Source organism: Lasiosphaeria miniovina (assembly GCF_030549165.1).
Source record: "Lasiosphaeria miniovina strain SMH2392-1A chromosome Unknown B0T26scaffold_5, whole genome shotgun sequence".
Taxonomy (NCBI): Eukaryota; Fungi; Ascomycota; class Sordariomycetes; order Sordariales; family Lasiosphaeriaceae; genus Lasiosphaeria; species Lasiosphaeria miniovina.
This window is the reverse complement of record NW_026848224.1, coordinates 2,479,581-2,492,834: the sequence shown is the minus strand read 5'-3', so window position 1 is coordinate 2,492,834 and position 13,254 is coordinate 2,479,581. Positions and strand designations below refer to the sequence as shown.

Genomic DNA, 13,254 nt, shown 5'->3' with positions numbered 1-13,254 from the left:
TCAAGACGCGTCGAGCGCGGCCGCCCATTTACCAGAATCCCCTCGACATTGTTAGTCCCTGAAAAGACCCAACGCATATGAATATCCACTACAACACAACAGTATCGCTCAATTGACTACTACTACTCACTTGTATCACGATGGACGACCAAGAAAGAGTGAATTATGAACGCCAAACACAAGACCTGCGCGCCGAGCTCAAGAAGTGGGAAAGCGACTGGGCCTTAAAGCGAGGTGGGAGCAAGCCAGGTCGCGACGATATCAAGCAGAAACCAGATATTGGTGCGTTACGACGATTCCCTGACAAGCAATCATTCTGTGTTCAAAAATACACACGTAAAGTCTAACGCCCCTGGGTCATAGCCAACAAGTATAAGCAGTACAACAAACTTCGGGATATACTCGCAGGCAGAATCCCACCAACGCACTCCCGCCCTGACCACGAAATCAACGATCATCTCCACCACAACAAGCGCAAACAGAATGATGCGTCCCTGCCCCCTCCACAGACACCTTCCAAACGCCTTCGAACCGCACATACACCTCGCAAGACACAACAACTCGCGTATGACCTATCACGTACACCCTCGTCAACAAACAAGAAGCTCTTCAGTCCTGTGCCACCACTGCCCACGTCTATAGGGCCAACACCACAAAAAGATGGCCGGGTGCTTGGCTTATTTGATTTCCTTACCAAAACGCCGTCCAAGCCAGCAGAAACGGGCGGCTCGGTCTCCGTTTCCATCACCACCCCTCTTGGCGCCACACCTAGCAAGCGCCGTCACCACAATGCCCAGGCCCAAACTCCAAAAAGCGACCAGCTGCTGCTAGCCGTCACGACACCGTTGCATGACTGCAATGGAAATTCTCAACGGCGGACGCCGTCATCGCAACGCGTGTCCAAAATCCAGTTCTCAACACCCTCATTCCTACGCAGGCCTACGGCTCTCCTCCCACCTGTGGACGAGAATGGCGAATGGGGAGTGGGCCCTCTTCGTCTTCCAAGGAAGCCGCTTAGCCGCGGGTTGAGTAGCGTGGTGGCAGGACTGAGGAAGATTGAAGATGAGGCTCTCGATGACGAGCTAGACGTGCTCCGCGAGCTAGAAGAGATGGAGGGAGGCGAAATGTTTGCCGCTCTCGTGCTACCCAAGAATACAAAACCTCCGTCGGTGGCGCAGAAGCCGCCTGCAGTAGAAGGTGGCGAGGAGTACAGGGACATATCCACAGGCGAGAACGCAAGAGCACCCAAGAGCGTCGCCGATCCTGTCGCTGAAGCTGAAAACGGCAGGGCGCCTCGACTTGAAAGACCAGAGAAACCCGTGTTACTGGGCGGTTTTGACGACGAAAATATGTACGACAGCTCTGGTGGCGAGCAACCGCAGCTAGGCCGTGACGGGCAGCCGCTGCGTGTCTATAAGAAAAAGGGGCAAAAACGAACGACGCGGCGCGTTAATATGCGGCCTACTCGGTCGAAACGACCGGACCAAGCGGGCCAAGACCACAACGAAAACGACAGCGAAGTGGGTGGCGATGATGACATCGTACCTGAGACGCAGTTTGACGCATCGAAGGCAGCCATGGTACAAGATACCGAGGGCTTAAGTGGGATGTTGTCCGATGGCTCCGATCCAGACGGATTATATTCTGATTTTGACTCTGATGGGGGGCGGGGTGAGGCCTGCAAAACGCGGCCGAAGGTGGTGAAAACGCCGAAGGAAACCAAGACGGGCAAGCTGGCCCCGAAGAAGGATGCCAACACAAAGGGAGAGGAAGGCCTCGTAAAGAAGACTGTGCGCAAGGTCAAAGCCACAGCACATGCCAACTTCAAGCGATTAAAGCTACGAAACAGCGGCGCCAAGGGTGGTCCAGGGCACAATAGCAGGTTCAGGAGGAGGCGGTGAAGATAGAGGAGTACTTCACGCATCATTGGTTGTGTCAAGGTGCCATTCCTAAAATCAGGTGAATAGGGGAATATATACCTACACCGTACTCTATCTAAGTCCATATGGGGAGATTACGCAAAAGTCAGAAGATCTCAGCGACTCAACAGTACCTATTACCATAGCGATTATTAGGAGGTCGAGTTCCCGTTGCACCATATTTGGTCTCCACTGGGAATCTACATAGTTGGGTATTCATACGCAATATACATATATACGTTTATATAATATTTTGCAGTCTAGATCACAAAACAGCGAAAGGGATAGCGTCGAGATCCAAAAAAAAGAGTTATTAAAAGAGGCGGACATTCGCTAGTGCCTCGTGTCTAGTAGTAATAATTGCAAATAAATAGCCATTCCAGGCGCGCCCCCGCATCCAGGACCAGTATGCCTGGTTCGGTTGACACAAGAAGTAAACCTCTCCCAAGTTCAAGCATCCCACATATCAGTTCTAACTTTGAGTCCTATGTAAATCTGCGCCAAAGATGCCGGTGATGTTAAGGGCCTTCGTCTGGCTACGAAATTCGCCAGTATTTGGTCCTGACCTGGCAGAGTTCTCCCAAAAGAGTTACACCACATAGAAGCAAACGAACTATCAAGCTCAACTTTGCTCTCAATTCTTTCAAGCGACGACGGTCGCCGTCGTAGTGATAACTTCTTTGCTGGCTTGTGTCACGGTGACAAACTGCGTAATCGTTACTTGGCCGTCGGCCAAGGTCCCAACGAAGTTCCCTAGCGTCGGCTGCTGAGTCTGGGTGGGGCTGTCCAAGATAGGCGCTGCAGGGCTGCTGGCCGCTATAGGGATTACCGTGAGCAGTACGGTGTTTAGTGTCGCCTTTGACGAGGATGGATCTGCGGCAAGGCCGCCTGGGGCTGAGGATGTGGACGTAAACAGCGGTGGTTTGGGATTGGGGTCGTAAGTGTAAGTCACTTTGGCAATTCCCGATGACTCGGTAACGGTGACCGTTCTCGTGAATTTTGGCACCGATGAAGTCGACGGCGATGAAGAGGGTAGCATCCCCAGGATGAACGCTGCTGCTGCCTTGTCGACACAGATCAGCTCTACCCCGTCCGTGGTGTTCATTGGAAGAGCGAAGCAGCTCGTATCGGACGGGCAGGGGGTCATGACGAAGCCCCCATTCGTCCCACACTTGGCAACATCGCCGGTGATACACGCGGCCTGTGGCTCGCGGCAAGCAGACTCTCTGGTTAGATTGGCAAAGAGGTTATTGTATTGCCGGGCTAGCTCGAGGTTTTTCGCATACACAGCAGCATCTACCGTCGCAGTGGGCGCCGGAAGCGAGGTGATGACTGTTGGAACATTTGAGATGGGCGTGCCAGTGACGGTCTGAAGAGTGCTAGCCAGTGACCCGGCGAGACGTTCGGCAGCGGCAGAGGTCGAAGAGCTGGCAGTATGTGCTGCAGAGGTCAAGGTAGTTTGGAGCGTTGCTCCAGCGGAGGTCGAAGGGCTACCAAGATGTGATGCAGATGTCAAGGCAGTGCTCGACGAGGTAACAGGAGTCGTAGTCCTGGAAGAAGGCGAGGAAGAAGAGAAGGGGGGGGAGAAGGAGAAGAAGAAGAGGACGAGGACGAGGTCCCGGAGGTCTTTGGTGCACTTGATGTCGCTGGTAGCGAGATGGTGGAAAATACCACGCTCCCGTCATCATCTCGGGATTGGGAAGAAGTGGCTATCCTGGCCCCTGTCGTGGTAATGAAGGGCGTGAGGGATATCGAGGGGGTCGTGGGTAGAAAGCTTGACGGGATCGAGGAGGACAGGGAGATTGTCGTTCTTGATAGACTTATGGAATAAGTTGGCTGGGCTGGCGAAGAGAGCAAAGGGGCTAAAGAGCCTGAGGTCGTCGAGGAGAGAGAAGACGTCAAATCGTCATTGCCAGGGACGTATGTTACCGTGATAAACTGCGGGCTGGATAACAGGCTCGAGCTGACGGTACTGCTGCTGCTGCTGCTGCTGCTACTGGTGACCGAAGTTGTTGAAGCATTGTTGGAGTTGAACTGCCTCCAGGCAATATTCTTCAGAGGCCCGGCCTCGGCAGCGGTAAGCAACCAGGCGTAGAATATTAGGTCCGCAGAGTGCATCTCTCCTGCAGAATGAATACTATTCCACAAACGAAGCGAATAAAAGTCGTTGTTATTTGGCTGGCGCGGTGGAGCAGACCTGCTGCTGCATGAGTCAAAGAGTCAAGATGAAGCCGAAGATGGCGAGAAGAGGAAGCAAGCAGCAATAGGAGAAGAAGACGAAGGAGAACAAGAAGAAGGGCAGCTCCGTTGTATCACGTCGTCAAGCCAGAGAGAGGGGTGAGCAGACAACTGGCGGCTAATTACACGAAGAAACTAGAAAGCAAGAACGGGAGGCGGTAATGTGGACGTGGAATAGACGAAGAGCAAATGAGATGAGCGGGCAAACAGGCAAACAGGCAAGCTCAGAGACCCACGTCGAGCGACTGGCCATGACCGATGTCGTCGGCTACGCAAAGAAACATGGGATAACCACCGGCGACCCACGGCCTTGGGCACACGCGCGCAACCCCATGGCACAAAACGAAGTACAGAGCATCCTTGCGACTATGTTGCTGGTTGGCACTCAGTAGGGGTGGATGGTGTGGAAAAGGGCGAGATGAGTCGGGGGCAGGCCCGAGTTTGAACACGACGGACGATGGACGACGGCCAATGAACAAGAATTCGTCAAGCAGATCCCGCGACATCAGGTACTAGTACTGTGTAATTGGCAGGCACTCGTCAACCTACGCACGGCCAACCGAGCCGAGGGCGGCGACGTGGAGTGGCCGTTGCGAGTTTGACGATTGTCCTTGATCTGGCAATGACATGCAGTAAGCGCCTATCAAGGGCAGTCTTGAAGTTTCCAAGCGCGGTTGAAACTGGCGCCTGGCGCCTTCCTATTGGCGGCTGGCTAGACTTGTTACAGGCTCAGGCTGTTCACGGCCAATCACATGAGGAGGTATCGAGACCTCAACGTATTGGACGACAAGAGTTATGTGGGGTAACGCAATGTCCTATTCTTCATACCACTAAGGCTTCTCAATTAAGTGATTCTGAGACGTTTTGTTATATATACGCAAACTAGAAGTTAGATCACAATCCATGTATTCAGTTGGGACTCTAGCGTTTCGGCTTGCCCTAGGGATCTTGCTGCAATAGCGTCACGAGGTGCTGCTAAGAGTACGGATATATAGGTACCGTGGGTATATACAAACGTGAAAGGACATATATATAGCCGCTAAAAGGCACAGAAAAGCTAATGCCTGTTGTCTCTTTTCCACACAGCGTATTGTTGTGCTTGCTAAGCTGAGGTAGTTCTAGAAGTAAATCCGGTCATAAAATGACGCGCCAATTCGGGCGAGTTTGGATTGATACGGCGTCTTGGCGGCCTGCGAAAGAAGCCTCTTTCTTCTACCACCGACAACTTTAGGCGTTGCACAAGCCTCTGTGCTATCTGACATAGTTGTGGCTGGTGTTGTCTCGCATCTGGCCCCAGTACCCGACTCGCTGGGGCTGGGGGAACCCGACGAGGAAGTGCACTCGGCACCATAACAAGCCCCATGACCCAACTTTGTCTCTGGCGAGTGCCCTGTAAGGCCGGCGGGGGCTTTATCAACATTTCTACTTCCCGCGCCATCATACAATGACCCGAGCCAGGCCTCACGAAACTGGAGCCCAATTGCGACCGCCATTTGCCTGGCCACGCTGTTGCCTACTTGCCTCCACTGTTCCGTCGTATTGCCGATGAGCACCTCATGATCTAAGAAGCCCTGCGCCCGCCGCACCTCCATGATAGTCAGCGGACGGTCCTCGTGCCAGTGTATGCGACCGCAGCGGGCATCCGTCGGTTGGCTCCTCGTCGTTACGGTTGGGAAAGTATCGCCCGGGCATATACGACCCCAACCGTGCGAGATGGGCTTGGTACGGTGGGAGCCTTCTGGAGGGAATAGCTCTCGCTCACCACGCGTCATCGTGCCTTTGCCGAGATTCCACGCCTTGGCAAAGTTCATGCCGTGTGGGTGTATTGGGATGGCGGTAATCTGTTGCCGTATCCGACTAGTAATTCCTACCGCTAGTCGGTGGTCTGGGAAACCCACACAACTGTCGGCTTTCGCATCGCCAATGAAGGGGAGATCCGCCGTCCCTTCACCTGCGCTGACATATTTGAAAGGCGTAGGACTGAACGACCGACGTACGAAGGGCTCTTGGTTGCACAGTTTCCCCAGACCCCGGGACTTGACGGTAGGAAAATGAGAGTGTGAAGGCCTTGGAGCCTCCGGAAGTCGAAGACCGGGAGCAGCAAAATACAAAAAGACCCGGCTGCGGCTCTGGGGGGCGCCATAAGACCATGCATCCCCCATGATAAGCTGTGCCTGGTAGCCCAGACCAACAATGGCGCAGAAGAGCTGGGAAAGCATATCCTCTGTACGGTTATGATCCGCCTGCACAATGCTCGTGACGTTTTCGAGGACTCCATACTTGGGCCTGTAAAAGTCGACAAACGCAGCAAAAGATGCAACCAGGGATTGGTTTTTGAGCTGCGAGAGCGTCGTCTTGTCTACCGTGAGAAGTGAGAATCCGGGACATGGGGTGCCTCCGGAAATGAAATCGACTTCTCCTGGCCGCGGCACATTGTCGGCGAACTTCCCTTGCAGCGCTTGCCCGAGAAGACCGTCAACCGACCCAAGGAATGGCCGAGTCGCCGCCCGGGCGTTGGCCATATAGGTATGAATAGCATATGGCGATATGTCATTTGCCCAGCACATATCGACGGCACCGCCATCTTCAAGGCCCCGTCCAAAATTCCCACTGCCACAATACAAATCAAGACCCCTGAGCTTCTGAAAGTCGGTTCGGCTGGGATCGAACCCTTGTCTAAAACAAGGCGGGAACCCATCGCTACTGAAGGGGACGCACGTCGGAAGTTTGGCCGCGGTGTCCAGCCTGTGGGTAATGAAGAACAAGTTCCCCGTGCCACCTCGGTTGAATGGGCTTGGAATGGGCTCTTCCGACCGAAAGAAGCGAATGGCGCATTTTCCTGTTATGGTTATCTTATCTGTATTCACCACCAATAACTGGTCCGTATATACAAGCTCGTTGGGTGCTGCGTTGGTTGCGCCAGGATCGGCGAGGCTCCGGCGTAGCAGTCTTCGAAGACGTAAGGACCGGTTCGCGCCTTGCCTGAAGATCTTGACAACTTCGTACGCTTCGGCAAAATCGTCCGATGGAGATAAAGCCGCAAGGATAGTGTCGCCAGTATTGTACCCGAATTTGTCGTAGCTGTGAGAGCACGTCAAGTGCGACTCTTGAAGACTAACCCATCGTCGGTTCTCGACCATGTACGTCTGTCGTACGAAAAACTCGCCCTTGGAAGAGTCCGACCTCCCAAACCAGTCCACCGCGTGCGTTGCAAGGACCTCATGTTCGTGTACGCGCGATACGCGTCCTTCCTCGCATGTGCAATGATCGGAAAGGAACAGCTCGTTATGCCAGGGATATTTCATCATGCAGCAGGGCGTCTCCGAGGGTCGGTAAAACCATGTAACATCAAAGCTACGCAAGTCTGTCTTTTCGTTGATATGTACCTTTTGGACCAAGCCAAACCATCTATTGTCGTCAATGGAGCCCTTGGATTGCATTTTCGCCCACTTCGTATCAGTGGAATCTCCATCGCGAGGCGTCGAAATGGTATCACCGGGTTTGATAGACCCAATCATTTGACGCGCTCCGAGCCGGGGATCCTGCCCTTGGCTGCTTGTTCTCTTGCTTGGTATAGCTTTAGTGACTACCTCGATCCGTTTCCCTCCCAACTGCTGGTTGGATGTTGGGGTACCGGGTGGCTTTGTTGACTTTACGGAGCCTGAGAACTCCTCGCCGGCCAGTCTCAGCATCTTGCCGATGATCATATGTCCGAAGCAATTTTTGATGTACGGAGTAACGATTGTCGGAGGAACGGAAAATTCGCCTTCGACGATCCTGGGCGCCAGAGGTACCTGTTCCTCGCAGTATTGGGTTAACTGCTTTGCTTCTTTGAAGAGCTGCAACGATGATGCCTCTTCGGGTTGAAGCACGCCGTGAATTTCTTTCCATACGAAATCAATGTTAACTCCGACAGACGAACAGAAATTGTCACTAGGATGTTGTAGTCGCCATTTCTGGAAGCTCGGGGATTTGCTGTGGGTTCTGAGAAGCCAGCGGATGAATGATTCCTTGAACGAGTCCAATGAAACCTGGAGCCCGTCCTCGATCATGGAGGAGCAAAAGTCGACAACATGCTTGGCCAAATCCGCAATCCATAAAAATGGTTCGTGGAACCGGGTGTATTCTGCTGACGGCTTCTTGAGGCGATAGTAGATCTCTTGTTTGCTGTTGGATCGAGAACGAACCCAGATCTGGTCTTGGACAGTGTCATGCTCACCGCCGTAGTTTCCGATTGGTAATTCAGACACCTCTACCTTTGAAACGTAATGTCTGACATTGCCGAAGCTAAGAATGCCGTCAAAGTAGTAGGTGTCATGGGCGGCCTTGGTCGCCAGATGGTGAAGAGGACGCATCTCAAACGGATAGCATGCCGAGTTGATGTAAAAGGAGAAGTTGTCTAGCTCGAGTTCGATGTAAGCCCGGCCGGCGAGACGATCTTGATTCTTAAAGCACCTCAAAAGGTCTGCCAGAGCCACACGTTCCGGTACGAGCGGATGTTGAGGTTCGAATCCCTGATACCGGGACTTGGGAGTAACCAGTGTTGAGCTTGGTAGGCTCACGGAGATTCGTTGAGCCCGTCGTGACTGGATCGGAATGCATTCTTCCCAGGCATTGGCCCTGTCTTGGAACGTCTCCGAATCTTGGCCGTCGAGGCTTGGAGGTTGGGGAGGCGACAGCGACAGCGACGACGTAACACTGACGGAGCCGTCCCGCGGCTCACGGTGAAGTGTTTCGTCTACCTCAAGCTGAAGCAAACACGAACGATTAGCAGACATGCCGCCGGGCTGTCCCCACTCCAGCGGGAGCTCACAAGGAGTCATGGAGGAGCGACTAGGTGATGATTTCTGTGCGGATTGTCTGTAAAGCTAAATGTATAACAGTCGCTAATTTAGATTCCATGAGCAGGAACGAGACACTGTCACTTATTGTGATATGGTAGGCATGATATTGAAAGATAATTTCGGTAGGTAAGTGCGCTTTGACGTTGCTTTTTGGCCGAAGTCTTTTCTTTCCTTGTCAGGAGACAGATAGGTAGGCCGCCGTGGCTTGCACTTGGAATTCTGGTGATGATAAGTAAACGAGTCGTTCCTGCGGTTCCATGGTTTGGTGAATACCAAGCGTAGTGCGCCGTACTTGCGAAGCAGCTTGGTAAACAACTGGAATGGATGAAGTAGAGGCAAGAGGTCAGGCACAACTTAGGAGTATCCTACCTTTGTGGACCGTATAACAAATATCCAATGTGCTGATTATAGGTGTAATGCAAGTATGAACATGTACAGATATCGCACAGACGAAAGCAAATGCAATGGTAATGTGGTAGGCAGCATGTGCTCTAAACCAATTGTGCGCGTGTTGGTGAGCGTGTCAACTTGGCGCAGGCGTGTCTCTCCTTTGGGATTATTATATTCAAGTTGGTCAGCGCAATACGCCGTCCGCTCATCACAGGAAGGACTGCGGCGGCAGGAGCGGAGAGAGGTAAACATACGGAATACCGAAAACGGAGTAGTCAGTCCTTACATGCGTGTCAGACCAATCGGCTGCGCTCGGCACACGACCAGGGTAGAGCAGGAGTCGTATACGGTATCCGTGCTTTCAGTTCCACATGTTTGTTGATGGCCTTGAAAGGCGAAATGGAAAAGGCCGAGTGCATTTGGATTTTGGAAATGCATATATCCTAAGGCAAGGTAGTAAGGTAGTACTTGCCTTAATATCCTTGTTACCAAAAATAATCAAGAAATATCTCTCGACTAATCTATCCGACCCATAATGCGAAACACCCAACAATGGCTGGTGGTCTGCAATACCACGACCGTTTACACGCGTGTACGGTCAAAAAAAAAACAAGCAAAGGCACACGTGGGTTGATCTGGAATGTAACAAAGGTGGTTTCCTCGATCCCTCTACCACTCCAGGCCTCTGCCTAGTTTCTTCCATATCGTAGCCATGGTGATATCCATCTCCACACCCTCTTGGCCATGGCTCGACGCCGGAAAGAACCACGAGCAAGAACCCTGTTGACTTAAGCCCTCTAGCCTACTATGTTGGCGCTCTGCTAGTTTGTTTTGTAGGCGCTCCAGCTCCTTCGCTTCAACCATTGAGCTCATGCCCAAAAAGTACGAAAACGTCTTGATCATGTACTGCCAGTCTAACGTGTGTTGTGACTTGGCTTGTTCGAGCATGTGGGGTTGGTCCCACGAGTCTATGATCCAATCCATCAGTTTCACCATCTCCTCTCCGTTCCCAAATGCCCCTAGAGCTTGCATGTAGCAGTAGACATTCCCCCCGGTGATCGTATACCGCAGTGTCCAAGCCCCGTCCCTTTGTTGGATAGGCTTGGTCAAGTCAGTAAAGCAGTCAATCATAGTCTTGTGTGCCTGGCTCAGTTCCGTCTTGAATTCACGGCTGAAAATATCGTGGTGCCGCTGATTGCAGAATAGCGACATTCTCATTGTCTTCTGCGTCATCCGACACAGAAGCTTGAAAAGAGTATCGTTGTCCCCCTCCTGAGCTCTCAGCCGACGGAAAATTCTCATAAATGTTTCAAGAGTCTCAAGGTTGTTTCTGCTCTCGCCCGCAGCGCTGAAAATGTTTTTTGTTGAGGCCAGATGCCCCAGAATCGTATACCACGGGGCTTTTTCGAACCTACCAAGAAATCCATCTAGGTTCTGATACTTGATGGTAAGCTGAATGGCCTCACTTATATGACAATAAGAGTAGTCAAGCCTGTGATCATGACGATGCGATTTCTTCGACACTGGGTTTGGATTCGTCTCGCATAACTTGAATATCCAAGCATTGAAAATTTTGAGCGGGATTTTTCGAAGCAATTCACAGGATTCTTCGTCGGTCGTCGGCTCCAGTAAGGCACGAGCCAATGGTTCGTAATGACTGGCCCTGAAAAACTGCATTCCCATTTCTCGTGAGCGGGCATTTCGGAGCAGAAGCGCAAGACAGTCGTCATCGGGCTTGATGCCTTGATTCAACATCATATCGTATAGCTCCAGACTCGATGGAGGTTCGAGTCTTGCTATCTCGAAGGGAGTGAGATTGACGTTATGCACCGGAAATGTCTCCTTAACGTTTCCCGGGACAATCGCCGGCGACACGTCTGCTGGGCGTGCGAACAGCTTCTCGAACATGGCGGCATAGACTTGAGCGTTTGGTTTCAGTTTGGGCTGTGGTGGCTGCTGGAATATTTGCCAGGCTTCCCTCGCATTCCTCGCCGTTTTTAGGTGGGCTGCCCATTCCAGGTAAACGGCGCGATAGTTGGTCTCCCACCGAGGTACGAGGGATCTCGTTTGTATTGTCGGCGGCTCGCCAGGGGCTCCCCCGCCTAGTGTCGTCAACACATTATCGACCGACTCAGGCGCGTAACCAGCCTCTTTCATGAGTATCCCCGCTAAAATACTCCTGCTAATGTCCTCCTCTGGCTGGCGTTGTTCATCTGTGCCATCCCAGGCTTGGCGGAACGGCGGCCACGTCTTGCCTCCTCGCTGCGCAGCCCTCATATCTTCTAAAGTTTTTGGTAACGCGACAAGAACCTTCCTCATAGATCGGTAGCTGGCCCGGTTCAGGATCAAGGGCGGCTGTGTATTTAATGATAACGACAAAAGGACTTTCTGGGCCTCCCAGTTGAATTGCATGTGTTTCATGGGCCCACCAATGGCCGGCCAGGATAGGATTCGGATGGCTTCGTTGAAAACAAGACATCGCGCTGGGGCCAATTTCTCCGGTTGCGAAGGGTAGGCAAGTGACTCGATATAGGAGACCACAAGGTGCGATACCGAAACTAGGCCCGAAGGCCATCTGCGCAAACACTGCCATGCCAGCCGGGAGACGAAGATGAGGAAGTTGTGGTGTCCAAGAAGGAAGGTAGATTTGCCGAACCTCTGAGTAGGTTTGTTCTTGATGTACGTTTTGTCAACGTAATCTAGTAGGGCCAGGATATTTGTGGTGTCATGAATGGCATTGTCTTTGCCGACTAGTGCCAGAAGCAGAAAGGTAGGCTTGGGGCGGTCACTGGCAATGAACCTTTGGAGCTTTGTATCTCCGTCGTTTGCCGACATGATAGAGGCCCAATCTGCAAGGTCTTCAGCCGTTATGCCTCTAGAGGCCAGACTGGCCAGGCGTCGTTGCCACTCAAACTCGTTGCTTAGGTGACACGAGTCCTCGGAAATTATCTCGCCTGTCATCGCAAGTCGGTCTCTGAGCACCATCTCTGCCACAATTGCGGACAACCTAACACGCTCGTTCTTCTTGACATTGTGTGTTGTCGTTTCAGGAGCCGGGTTGCGAGCCGCTGGTGAGGTAGCCAGATGCTGCTGCCGGAACCAAAGCCATTCTTCGTGTGCTGTCTGGGTGATGCGAGGAACTCGAGGAGCTGGGCCAGAGAACGTGGTGTTATCGCTGTCGGCGCAGGTCGCAACTGTAGAAACAGCAGCCAACTGCCTGCGGGTCAGAGGTGTAGATGGCAACGACTGCTAGAAGTATCAGTCAGAAGCTGTTTGGAGAACAGAGTCAGGAGGTTGTCGCAACGTACTAGGCACTGTGTCCAGCCATGCCTCGCAGCACGATGTGAGGTGCCGAGCCTAGCAGTGACCATTGGACCTGCATTCTTGCATCGTGCGCTGCTTGTCGACTCCAGAGTGTTGGGGGGGTGCGTGTCAATAGGACATTATCTTCGAGGCTCAGGTCACTAGTCTTTGACCTCCCACGAAATTTTAGGCGACGGTATTAAAAGTACGAACTGTACATTACATACTTCGTATAGAGCATGTGCGTACTCGATTACAGTATAGTACTCGTATAGTAATACGTGCTGGCCCTTACGACCAGTCTGTCCGTGCTTTGAACGTACGAACCCGGAACCTTGGTACAATACATACAAACAGTACGTAATCGTACTTACGGTATGGTATCAGCACATACCAGTGGGAAAGGCACCCAAAGTCTAGGTAACATACCTTTAGTAATTAAGTTGTGAACCGCTATGGAGATCACACCGTACGAAGTACCGGGCCACAGGCACATTCGGATAACGCCCAGCCCGCCACACCCACAACATCAACTTTCTCACCTTGTGCCTCGTGCTAGA

The 13,254-nt window shown here is 52.3% G+C and overlaps 3 protein-coding genes across 3 annotated transcripts; 1 reads left to right on the top strand and 2 right to left on the bottom strand.

The window, feature by feature from the left end:
• The first annotated feature begins 13 nt into the window (after nt 1-13).
• B0T26DRAFT_716503 (DNA replication/checkpoint protein) lies at nt 14-2,159 on the top strand. Its single transcript, XM_060442274.1, has 2 exons — nt 14-282; nt 364-2,159. Exons 1-2 carry the CDS (start codon nt 141-143, stop codon nt 1,899-1,901), a joined length of 1,680 nt encoding a protein of 559 aa, XP_060294446.1. The 5' UTR covers nt 14-140; the 3' UTR covers nt 1,902-2,159.
• B0T26DRAFT_716501 (uncharacterized protein) lies at nt 2,158-4,818 on the bottom strand. Its single transcript, XM_060442273.1, has 3 exons — nt 4,394-4,818; nt 3,526-4,116; nt 2,158-3,469 (listed from the first exon to the last, which is right to left on the bottom strand). Exons 1-3 carry the CDS (start codon nt 4,408-4,410, stop codon nt 2,563-2,565), a joined length of 1,515 nt encoding a protein of 504 aa, XP_060294445.1. The 5' UTR covers nt 4,411-4,818; the 3' UTR covers nt 2,158-2,562.
• A 457-nt stretch (nt 4,819-5,275) lies between these two features.
• Nucleotides 5,276-12,412, bottom strand: B0T26DRAFT_648766 (uncharacterized protein; the record flags this gene model as incomplete). Its single annotated transcript, XM_060438025.1, has 3 exons — nt 5,276-7,683; nt 8,080-8,714; nt 10,065-12,412. Coding segments are annotated over 3 exons (5,391 nt in total), but the record flags the coding sequence as incomplete, so codon positions are not given.
• Nucleotides 12,413-13,254: the final 842 nt, after the last annotated feature.

Coding starts and splice junctions, on each gene's coding strand:
- B0T26DRAFT_716501 (XM_060442273.1), bottom strand. Junction 3,470..3,525: donor ACCTCCGGGACCTCGTCCTC/GTCCTCTTCTTC, acceptor GCCTTCTTCCAG/GACTACGACTCCTGTTACCT.
- B0T26DRAFT_716503 (XM_060442274.1), top strand. CDS start 141: ATGGACGACCAAGAAAGAGTGAATTATGAACGCCAAACACAAGACCTG. Junction 283..363: donor CAAGCAGAAACCAGATATTG/GTGCGTTACGAC, acceptor CCTGGGTCATAG/CCAACAAGTATAAGCAGTAC.